Here is a 12303-nt window from a genome sequence, read left to right as displayed (position 1 = left end):
GGAGAAGGAAGAGCAGCGGGAAAGAAGAGAGCAGAACAAACTCATTCTGTTATGCCTGACTTTATTATTATTTTTTTCCCCCCCAATCTCTAAAAAAAGAACAGTCTGGACAGCTTCATTGGAAAAAATGTGAGAATGAATTTTCTCTATTACTGTAGGCAGTTCTTAAATTAGTAGCACTTTGAATCCTATCTACAAGATTTACAGCATTTTGTAGTCTTTGCAGCGCTTCTTGGAGGATATCGTTTTCATAAATACTTTTTAAAATGTTATTTTGAGAAAAAAAAAATATGTTTTTTTGTTTTTCTGTTTGTTTTTTTGTTTTTTTTGTGTGTGTTTTTTTATTTTTTGGGTTTTTTCTTAAGTCTGTCCCCCAGACTTTTATAGACTTTTGTAATCTCATGGAGTAAGAAAAAAGCTTGCTTCCATCTCAGGATTTTCCCTCTCTACTGGAACTTGTAGAACTTGCATCTATTTTTGATGATGTGGTTTTGGCATCCACAGGTGTAGAAATGAAACTTAACTTCCAAAGACTCTTTGATTGTCATCATCTGGAATTTTTATCTCAAGACTCTGAATTGTTATTTTTTTACCCTTTTTATATTCTTTGTGCTGAAATGTAATCAAGTTTAACGTCCTTGGAAGAAGAAATCTGTGCAAGTCTTGACTTTCCCTATCGTGATGAACAAAAAGATAAAGATGGACAAGGAAGCTAGTAAAAAGGATTGTTGAATCCAAAGTGAGCATATTCTGTCTGGGAACTGTTTTCAGTTAATAAGCAATCAAAGAAAATTCATATGTGTATATCATAAGAAGAATGCCAGTGGAAAGAAGGAATAAAAAAGTAAGTCCTTCCCGTGTCACAGAATGGTAGGTAGAAAGAGTCGCTGAAATTGAATAGGCATCTCCCTGGAAAATGCTATTATATGGGAGGCTTGTTTAAGAGCTTGGAAATGTGAGTGCAAGAGAGGTGTTGTAAAGAGAAGTAGTAAGAGATGTTTTGTTCTTCAAAACTTGAATGTAGTATAATGTTTAAAGAGTTGGTCAGCTGAAGGTGTGTGACAACAGTAGCAGATGCAGGGAAAAGTTAAAACAGGGCATCTTTTATTTTTCATGATACCAGAACAAGCAAGGTTGCACAAGACTTGGAAAAGGATTTTGAGATTTGGCAAGCATGGAGGTAGTTGATACAAGGAGCTAATCTGTGAGAGCATGCATGTATGTTCTCAAGAATACAGTAAACATAACTCAGACCTGTACGTGGGGGGGAGGGGTAGATTCATACAAAAATAATTTGATGCTCCTTTCAGTGCAGACTCATGTTTACTCTAGGAATGGATTATTGGGCTTGTTATATCAATAAGTATATTTTGGCAGTCCCATATTTAAGGTCCTCTGTTAGTCACATCATCTCCAATGTTGTGTACTTGACATGATACTTTATTTTTCTAAATAAAGCTTTCTTTTCATCTGTACCTCTGAATGCTTGGCTTATGAAGAAGAGACATCTCTACTTGTGACATCAGGGGAATTACTAGTTGCCTTGTTATTTGCTGATATGAAGCAGTCTGGTGAGGATGATAAGAATTAGGTGTAGATCTCTGAAGAGAATAAAAATCTTAAACAAGTTAATACTGTTTCCTTCTGAAGTACCATAATGTGGTACAAATGGCTCTTGCTGTACTTCTAGCCCTGGTAGTTGCTTAGACTTACCTGGAATCTTTAGAACAGCTGCTTTTAACCCTGTGATATGAATGCTTATACAGAGGCAGCATTTTAGAAGAGCAAGGAAAAGGCAAATAATATTTCTGACTAGCCCTTGAACATTGTTCATTAGATTTGTGGGGTTTTTTTGTTTGCTTGTTCCATAGTTGTTCCCCCATGTTGCTTATTTTCATCCTGGGAATTGCTCTTTGCCATTGGTGTAGCTCCAAAATGAGCACTAGAGTAGGTCCATGTGCCAATGAGTTTAAGCCTGTTCCAAACAAAATCTGGCAGTTGGGTACCCTGTCTAAACGTGCCTTCCCCAGCTACAGTGGTTTAAAGCTATACCCAACAAGTATTGTTACACTCGTCGGAAGAATTATCTCCATAGCTAACAGATCAGGAAGAAAATAATTTAGGTTCATGTGATTTATTTATTAGGTCACTACAAGCAAAATATTTGGGAGTGCAGCATCATTTAAAAAATCAGTATAGTGTTGGATGAATGATCATATCAGTTTAATGAAAGGGAGCATTACAGTTTGAGGAGTGAAAGCTTTAAAAGAGCTCTAAGAGGTGGATGCTCTTCTAGGATCCTTTTGGAAGGGAAGAGAGCAGATAAACAGAATTAAATAGCGAGTGATCATGTAGTGGTACACTTAAGTCATTAGTGGTGACTAGTGGAAATATCTCTAGGAGGTGTTTAAGAAAAATCAATCTGTCATCTCTTGTAGGTGTTTAGATGATTTGGGACACATACTTTGCTTTCTAAAAACATGAAAATGTTCCAGATGAGTAAATGGCTTTGCTGTTAATGATTACTCTGGAAGTCATGCTTTTCTCATCCTATGTAACAGATGGTTATGTCTGGTTATGTAAAGATTCATTGGTGATATCAACCAGATTTTAGAAGCTACATGGAATAAATGTGCTTTCTGAGTAGTGCTTCCTTAGAGTTGCTTGTGGAGTCAGTAATTTGGGATTTTCTTATACAAATTTTAAGTTTGTTAATATAGTAACAGATAAATAATCTGATCACAGCACTCCTGTTCTCCACCCCTACCTTCCATCTCCACTTTCCCTGAACCTCAAGGAAGCAAAAGTCATTCAGAACTTCAGCTTGCTTGTAGAACGTGTCACCTTCTCCTGTTTTCTGCTATTTCTGCCCAGCGGGACTCAAGATATAAACCCTTGTTTAGAGTGAATGGAAGTCTGTGATCATAAACTGTTGTGCTTACTTAGCTCTGCATAGCTTATACTGAAAAAAATGCCTTCTGGTTGCTGACCCTGTACATTCCATTTTATATAAAGTTGAAGAAAAACTGTGCTCTCTCTTGGTGAGAGTGATTCAATCAAATCCAGTAGCAGCTCCTAATGTAGCAACGGGTAGAATCCGCATTTGATTTGTGAGGCAGAAGAGGTAGTCCAATTAGATACATTAAAAACTTTTTTTAGGGTTAGTTCTTTGTGAGTGTTACTTTTCATGCAACTTCAGATGCAGTAGGGCAACTCATAGGCTAAAGGAGATGACCAGTGTAATTTACACCGATGTAATTTCATGTAGTCATCTGCATTCACTATAGCATAAACTACAGCAAGTTACATTATCTAATATACTTCTGCAATCCCTCACTATTGTCCTAATGCAAAATACTTATATATCCTTCTGTGAGCTGCTGAAAAGCAAATGACACAGGTCAGCTAATGCGTCTGTGTTAAAAGAAAGCAGAATTAATCTTCTGAGAAGTTATCACTTTTCTGACTAGTATTTAGGGACTGCATCTGAACTTATATACACATTTTAAGTGTCAGAGTCCAGTTCTGGCAAAGTAAGGGTGGAAAAAAGCAACTTAGGTATGAGGGGAAACAGATTACTTGAATCTTTTAATTACATCTTTGTAATCAGGAAAATGTACAGACTGATGAACTTTTCTCAAACAAAACATCAGGTAGGCACTTAACACACATGTCTATTTGACTTCTACTGGTGTACTGGGGAGACAATGTGAAACATAGTCTCTAAAAGAAATGTTGTAGGCATAGCTTTACTGCCAGATCTGAAGAAGTCATTGCCAGTCAAGGCAGTGTGTTGATGAGGATGCTGAATAAATCAAATCTTGCCTCCTGGAAGTTAAAAGCACATCAGGTTTCTGCTCAGAGCTGGCAAAAGTATGTATACATTTTTTTCCCTATGGAAATGTCCAAGTCTCTTGAACCCTTTGCTTAACCTTCATCTTTAGAAATCAAAGTGTTTGTTTCATCTGCCCTCAGAGATGCTTTGTAGCAGTTATATAAATAATTATAGTTGAAACTGACGTTCCCAGCTTTATTGTGAAGTGGGTCAAACTTCCATAGTTAAGTGTTTAATCAGATGATGACTTGATTTTTATCAACAGGAAATGCCCTTAAATTTCTTTGTACTCATGCTTCTTCTGAGATCTGAATCACACAGGTATCCAGTATATTTGGCAATACCTTTCTGAGACCATTTTAGATTCGTCTGTCTTCCCGAGAGAGAGAAAATGCCAGCAAAAAGTGTCTTGCTGCTCCTATGGCACCTTGAGATTCTCTGTGATGTGTCTTATCTCTGTCTTGGGAAAGCAGAAGAATTGCCCTGTTGTTCTGGTGAAACCAGTTCATGTTATTTACTCATGATCTTGACAAGGGGACTGTGCCATCCAAAGCGTCACCACCCTAGTAGGTGAACAAAGATGAGTGCTTAATAGCAGTGTGTAGCTGTGGCTTGTAAAATGGTTGGAAATATGGGCCCACTGTACTCAGTTATTTTCTCCTGCAGGCATTTGGATTTCAATCTTTTTGGTAGAGTGGTTTAAAAAATGTGCTGAGATCCATTTCCCCCCACCTCAGTTCCTTCAGTAGCAGCGTACTAGGAGAGGGATCTCTCTTCCCTGTGAGTCATTAGCTGCATCTTCAGCCAAGTGCCCAAGGGTGTCTGCTCACTCATGGCTTAGCCTCCTACTCAGTGTCACAAAGTCACCTGCCTCTTCTCTTGTAGCTTTGAAACCTTATGAGTGTTACAGGAGCTTTTTGGACAGTGTTGGAATTTGGGGATGTGTGGCTGATATGTAGCCAAAAGGGCTTTGCAGCCTCTCCACACTTCAGTGGCTTGCTGGCAGCACTGGCTGATGCTCACAAGCAGCCCATCTTTTTTTTCACAGGTGGTCCTGCTTCCAGAATGTCCCCCTGCACAGGCAGTCAAAGCCTGACTTCACATCGTTACTTGCAGAAATGCAACATGCGAGTCCTAGATGGGATGGACGGAAAAGCATAGGGAGCACAAAGGAAATAGAGTAGTTGTGGGCCTACTGTTCCCCTTTGGGAGCAGGTGGAGAGCCCTATTGGATATGCAGAGCCCTGTAACTTCACAGCAGCTGTTCTGTGCCTGTGAAGAGCTGAGCTCCTGGCAGCAGTGTACTCATTTTGGCAGCTTGGCCCTGTGTGAAGCATGCCTCAGTCTTCTCTGATCTTCTGGAGCTCTGCCTGAGGTGATTTCTTAGCAAGGGCTTGAAGACTTAAAGAAGCAGGCAAAGACTGGGTGTTGTGCCAAAGTAGGTTTGGTCACATACTAAGTTAAGTGGTGTAGTCGTGGTCTGTCTTTAAGAGTTGTGTGCAGCTGGTGCAGGGACTGTAGCTCTCAGATACAGAGAGGAGGAGCACTGAGGACCAAGTGCTCCTTTCAGAGCCGATGTTTCCCTGGTGATGGTAGTTTCCTCTGTTGTCCCCTTTGGGACTTCTGTGAACTTGAAGTGACCTATGCAACTTCAGTCTGCTTTCCAAAGTCTGTTTAAGATTGTGGTCATTTTAGGTTGGAACTGAGTACCTTTACATGAATCCCTTCTGCTGCCCCACTCCCATTAAGATTTGACTTCTTTTTGTAGCATTTGTGTGCTAGTTCTGCAAAGCCAGTGTGTTCCTGCCCATTTTCCCTGCTGATGTGTGAGCAGAGGCTGGCAGAAAGCTAACTGGAACTGCTGGCTGATGTCCAGCACTAGCTCTGAGAGAGTGGGTGAAGAGAGGGGAGCTGCAGAGACTGAGTGTTGGCCAGGGCTGGCGTGGACTGGATTGAGCTGCAGTCAGCTAGAGGAGGAGGAGGTATGTGTAGGCATGCATGTCTTCTGCCTTTACATTAGCTTCATGCCTCAGTCAGTGTTATTTCTGAAATTGAACATATGCTTTACTCCTCGCTGTACGTATCAAATTTGAGATTTTGCATCCCAATCAGAGTAGTTACGAAAGTACACTGGTTTAGAAAAGTATATTGCCATTTAGAAATGGTTCAGAACGCTTCCTTGCATAAAGAATATACTAAATACTGCAAAGCAAGTGCTTCAGAATAAGCAGGGGATATTTTCAATCCAAACAGTATCGTTGTGTTTTCGTTGTTGTTGTCTTTTTTTCTTCCCAGGGAGAAGTTTATAGCGTTCCTTTATGATAAGAGGCTTTCTCATATTGATAAGAGGCCATTTCCAGCTGTAATGTGTTCCCAGCAGGCTTTGTTTTTTTGTGTGCTTGCAGTGTATTTCCTTTTGTGTTTGCAAAATGCATTATTCAGTAGGCACTGTTCCCTCTGGATAGTGGGCTCTCGTGGAAACTGTATTCTGTGATGTCCTCTGGTAACGTGCATAGTTAAATTGCATCCTTATCAAGCAGAGAATAGAGTCCCATAAGGTTAAATATAGACTTTGTTAGAGTAGCTTTTGCTGAGTCCTGTTTCCCTGATATCTAGTGGCTTGTGAAAGTGAGCTCATTCTGAAAGGAGTCCTGAAGGAGGAACTTTGCAGAGGTCTTCACAAGATGCTTGTGGCATCTTAGTTTGTTGTTGTTGTTGTTTTGTGGGTTTTTTGTTTTGTTTTGTTTTTAAAGTAAAAACTTAGAAAATAACTTGAGTACTTGCTCATTATCTCTTTTAATATCCCTTCTTTGAGATGTTACGTGGTTACAGAAGATGCATACAGCACAGTACATTTCTCAGCCTATACTCAGCTATTGAAGGACAAGGCTGACAGTGATTTGTTCTCTGCTCAGGCACTAAGAAATTTTAAAACCTGTTTCTGCCTCTGCAAATAAGAACGGGTCTGGTTCGCAGAAGGGAATGTAATGACCCAGTGAAGAACCATGTGCCTGCAGGTTGCCCATAAAAAAAAATGCCACATGTTTAGGAAACTCTTCTCTCCAGAGAAGTTGAGTGAGTGAAGAGCATAAAATGAATGTGAGTGAAATAGTTTAGGCTCCTTATATTCTTCCTTCCTACTGAGATCAAGCTAGTTTCCATTTCCTTGAGAGCATGGGATTTTGTGGGGAGCAGATTCCTATGAATTACAATGGCTGAGATGCCCTAGCAGCTTGCTTTTCTTATTTGATATGAATCATATGACCTATTAATTAAATACAACTGTGTGGATAACGAGTTAAGATCAAATAGCTCCTTATTTAAAAAAAAACAAAAACACAAAAACAATAAAACAACTGTGTACACTGAGTTTCAAAGTGCACAATGTACTGTACACTCCACAGTAAGTCACCTGAAGTCCTGTGACTAGTTCTTTCCCCATGCAAGTTTATTATCTTTGTTAATAACAGGTTACTGCTAGTAAAGCTTACGAGTACTCAATAATCAGAAGTCATTTCTAACCCAAAATTTGTTTGTGATTCTTTTAAGGTCTGATTAGTATAGCTGGATCACTGTAAAGGAGAAGATCAGTGGTGTTTGCCCTTCATAGGGTTAATATAGAGCAAGTCTGACATTCAAAATACAGCCTCACACACATTTTCTGAAGAAATAGAAAACTGTCCTAGGATTCTGGAAATATAAGGGAATCTAGTCATCATGTCAATGTGAGCTTTCACTGTGTTTCTGTGCCTAATAGCAAATATGAGCCCTTGATATATGTGTTTGACATGACTGCTGCAATGTTGTATATATCTCAGTAGCTTACAGCTAAAGAGGCAAACTGAAAGTAAGAGAGAATTCAGCAGAGCGTGTAAGCAAGTCTGGAAAACAAAAAGAATATTCCTGGCAATAGACTTGAGAAACTTCGTCTTCCAGAAGAAGGTAGAGGGTAGCTTGCTTGTAAGCAGTTCACAAGTTGAAGATAACATTCAGTCTATAGCTTGAATAGATTCTCCATCAGTGGTGATACTTCTTATATCAAGAAGGTAAAGTGAGTGTGTAATTTTTCTTTCCCAGAAGGAAATTTAATCATCACAGCTCCAATTTTAAAGCAGGAGTTTTAACGTAGCATAGGTGTTTGTAGGACGCACAACATATGCTTTGTAGGTTAGATCGAATGGTTCTAATGAAACTTTCTGGACTGAAGAAATGACTGTAGTGGGATCAGTGCTTCATAGATGAAAATGCTTGTCAGCCCCAGTGGAGGGGGCACGGCCCAAATGTGCTGTGGGAATTGTTTCTTTGTTTATAGGTAAGTTTTGCCTGTATCTGCTTTGGAGGAAGTGAAATCCTCGTTTGTCTTCTGTTGCTGAATGAGTCTTTTGTTTAGGGCTATTGACATAGGTCTCTCATAGCCTAATGAAACTTCAGACTTGGAAAGTTTAGTGTTGGATTGTTTTTTGCATTTCTCCTTCTACAGATAAGTTTCAAAAATACTTCTGACTTCAAGCGCTCTTTGTACAAAATTCAACTCGTTTCCCACTGTGTGTTGTCCTCCTGAAGACTTTTACTCTTGATACTAAGCAGAATTTGAGATATAGCTGAAGAGGAGAAAACAGTGCATTCTTTGAGAATGCAGAAATTTTACCAAGGGTGATTAATGGCCTTTTTAATGTGCTAATGTAGGTTTAAAAGTAATTTATCTTCAGGCTCCCCTTGAAACTTGATAGGAAAGTATAGGTCAAGTTTGTCTGTATTTGGGGTACAGAACAGCATTTGGGTCTTCAAGAGAGGTGGATAGCATTAGATCTCCTTGCTTGTGGACTGGAGAGCAAAAGCAGTGGTCTCATTGGCCATGTTTTGATGTTTAAGTGAGGCTTCTGAACATAAAAGGAGAAAGGCAGTTTGTTCATAGGCTTATTTGAACGTTTGACCTCAAGCACATGACAGTAACTGATTCCAGGACTGTGAAGTTTATTCGGAGGCTTGTGTGAATCTCTTGAAATCAGGTGATGTTCGAGTTGCGAGTTGTTGTCTTAGTGAGGTCATCTGACCTGTGCTCTCAGCTTTCTGTATATACTTCTGCATGTCAAAAATACAGACTTCAAATTGTCTGGTAGTGTGTAGTTTTGTGGTGTATCAAAACAAGGGCATAATGGTAACAAACCATATGCAAAATTATTACTGTCATTAGCAAGCTTTAAAAATGTGTACACAGTTCTGCTGAGGTTGACTATCTGCAATCAAACTATTTCCTGACAAGTAGCTTTTTTTGTGGTACCTTTGGGAGAGGGTTTAGCTTAATTTTCCTCCATGGTTTGCTAAGTGGCTCAAATTATTTGCATTGTCCACACTTTGGTGTTGGAAATGTGAAAGGACACTGTTTTTAACAGGTTTTCATCATATAAATAACTCAGGTTAGTCTTATTTAAGCTGATCTTATTTCTGGAACTTGACTTTATATGGTTGGACTCTGGTCCATTTCTAAACAAGGTATGTTAATCTCTTGGTTCGATGTCTTCAGGTAGTACCTGATTCTTAAGTAACTGCCTTTATAAAACGCTCTGGATGATGCTGAAGAAGATTTTCTGCTTATGTTATTTTACAGATGTCTGGTAGATTTTGTGGCTTCAGATAAAGAGTACCAGTATGTTGTTGATTGGACTTAATGATTTGCTTAGTGATCAAATATAGCATGCCCAGAAATGCCTGATGACTTAATACATGTATATTTCTAAGTTAAATTATAAGCTGCTGTTTTCCTCTGTTAAGCTCTATAGTGCAGCCGAACATCTACCTTTCTTGTTTTAATATTTGATGGTACGTTTTGTAACCTGGAGATGGCAACCTGCCTGAAATACTGTTGTGTTAAGAATATTGTAATGGTGATATGAGAGATGCTATATTCATATAAATGCAGATGTCTGTTTTCTTCTTTTGAAGGAAATCGGTATTCCTGGTTGTACTAAAAATGCTCCTGTTGTTTCCAGAGTACATTGACTGATGTCTTAAACACCAAGCTGCATGCTGAGTGCATAATAGTTACAGATCTAAGTGAGCATACTCTTCATACAAAATAAGGAAAAGATAAGGTTAAAAAGCTTCAATGTGCTTGTTTTTCTTATGCTGATTAGATAAGGATTTGGCATGGGTTCTTCATAAACATTCTAAGAGTTTCATAGGAAAGTACAATTAATAAGTGTTTCTTACTGCTTATTGTGTGACAAAAAACACTTGTCAGTGGTAGTAAGGGATTCTCGGACAAGCTGTAGCAGGTTTTATGCTCTAAAGAAATTCCATTTCTAAGTAAAATTCCAGATTCTTGAGGTTTGGATTCTTGTAGCTCTTGAACTGGTTGATTCAGGCAGTGGTATAAAAGTGTGATTCTGTAACATCTCGATTCTCTCTTCCTGGTTCATTTTGTCTTGTAACCACAGAAATGGTCGATTTCAATATAGCTCAATTCAATATTTCTCAGTTCAGAGAAAGCTCTTCCTCCTTAAAAGTATGGCTTCATATGTCAGACTGGAAGACTTTCAGTTTTCTTCTATTCTCATGGCAGATGAGTTCTTTCCTCCTTCTCATAGTTTGAGTAGTGTTATCACAGGTTCAGGCTTCAGTCTGACAGTCATGGCTATGTAATGTGCATCTCTGTAACTATAGGTGGAAACTTCACAAATATTGGAGTACCCTTCATCTATTAGTACAACACTTGTAATTTCAGAAATAGCTGTAATAAAACTGTGTAAGCATACAGCTTAGCAGATGGGTCTAAGATAGCTCTGTTGGTTGCACCTAAAGCATTCATTCCTCCTTCCCTTCCCTTCTGGAAGAAGTACCTATTTTGTCTGTCTCCCTCAATACCTTTTTCATTACAGTGCTCAGAACATCAGTGGACAGCAAGTGTGTGCTCTCTGCTGGTCAGACATAAAGACTTTCTGTTATTAGAGGTAATATGAGGTAATGTTTAGGAACTCAGTATCCTTTTAAAGCAAAACTGAGTTGGAAACTTTGTCCTTGGCGTATTTTATTCACGTAAACACCTTTACTTGTGTTCCCGTGGCTGAAGAGTTGCATTCTAAACTATGAAAGCAACCATGGATGTATCTAAAGGGTACTGGCCAACTGATGTGCTGTAGGAGTGTGCCAAAACTGGGTGTTTTCTAGTAAACATAATGTAAGGTTATATGGTCAAAAGTGGTTCTGCTGCTGCCTCCCTTCTTCCCCCACCCAGAAAATAAATAGCCACTGGTCTTTTAACAGAAATGAGTTTAAGATATATGCCAAGGTTTGGAATGATACAGGTGCTTCAGGGGAGAATAGCAGCCATATGCTGTTAAGATTTTTAGAAAGGCTTAAAAAAAAAAAAGACTATTTAAAAAAACAAACAAAATTATACTTTATCTGTACTGGTTTCTGTTTTTGGCACCTCCTGAGAGTGACTTTTGCCTGTCTTAGCTATAATTTGACTGAAATGTTGACTTATGCAACGATTCATCAGGAAGGCCCCTAGAGTAAGTGGTGAACATCTATTGGGGAATAAGTGAGACCTCATTATTACTGTACAGTGGGAAAATAGGGCTTTTACAGCAGAGTTGCTTCTGGAGAACATGTAGGGGTTATTTTAATTTGAAAGGAGGCAGGGACATGGGCTGACAGGTTCAGGGCCACCTAGATGAATGTTCTCTGCTGTGAGTTTACCACACAATTTTAATCTTAAATGAACCCTAGATTTTGATCTTATTTTTGAATATATGGTGAAGTACATCAGGTCAGGAAATCAAGAAGTGATGCGATGCTGATGGTTGTACGTATAGAAGGAAGCTTTGGCTTTTATTCCTGTGGACCTAGTTATAGCGACTAGTAAAAAACCCTTTTGTAGTTAACATTTTTCCCTCAGTGGCAGTCTAATTAGAAATTGGTGTTGCAGGTGGTGTCCTTCTGTCCAGCTGGTGGCCTGTGTGAGGACCTGATCTTCTCTGTTACCTCTTGTGCTGTGATTTTTGCTAGAAGAAACTTAGCCCTGCAAAGGCTGTCTTGTGTTTTTGAGTGGAATAGGTTGACATCAAGCAGCTGTAATGCCTTATAACCAGCATTTGATCTCATACGGCATGGACAGTCCTATCCTAAATTCTGGGGAGCACAGCCTTGCATAAGGGAAGATAGTCACTGAAACTTTGTCACATTTAGATGCCACCAGTTCCTTATTGCTCCTTTGATGTTAGTTTGCTCTTTAAGATAAAGTTACAGATATAGCAAGAAGATTTTTAATGGCTGAAAATAAATCTGTTTGCTTAACCTTTCGCCATTCTTTGTTGCAGCTCTCAAGTTCCACTTACAAATACAGGAGTGAGGAATTCAAGAGACAGTTTTCTCATCTGCCAGATTCAGAGAGGCTCATAGTAGGTAAGACAATTACACCAAAAGCTCTTGTATTAGGCTAATAATTTCCAACTGCAGCTGTACCA

At 39.0% G+C, this 12303-nt stretch overlaps 1 protein-coding gene across 4 annotated transcripts in view; it reads left to right on the top strand.

Annotated features, from left to right (window-relative positions):
• Positions 1 to 12303, top strand: part of GRAMD1C (GRAM domain containing 1C) — a 47762-nt gene that overhangs the window by 4285 nt on the left and 31174 nt on the right. For all 4 annotated transcript variants that reach the window (XM_072336784.1, XM_072336800.1, XM_072336791.1 and 1 more), the window contains exon 3: positions 12157 to 12241. In XM_072336784.1, coding sequence (XP_072192885.1) covers positions 12157 to 12241 — 85 coding nt within the window. The remainder of the gene's footprint in view (positions 1 to 12156; positions 12242 to 12303) is intronic.

Source organism: Excalfactoria chinensis, chromosome 1 (genome assembly GCF_039878825.1).
Source record: "Excalfactoria chinensis isolate bCotChi1 chromosome 1, bCotChi1.hap2, whole genome shotgun sequence".
NCBI classification, from domain to species: Eukaryota; Metazoa; Chordata; class Aves; order Galliformes; family Phasianidae; genus Excalfactoria; species Excalfactoria chinensis.
This window is presented reverse-complemented; position numbering and strand designations above follow the sequence as displayed.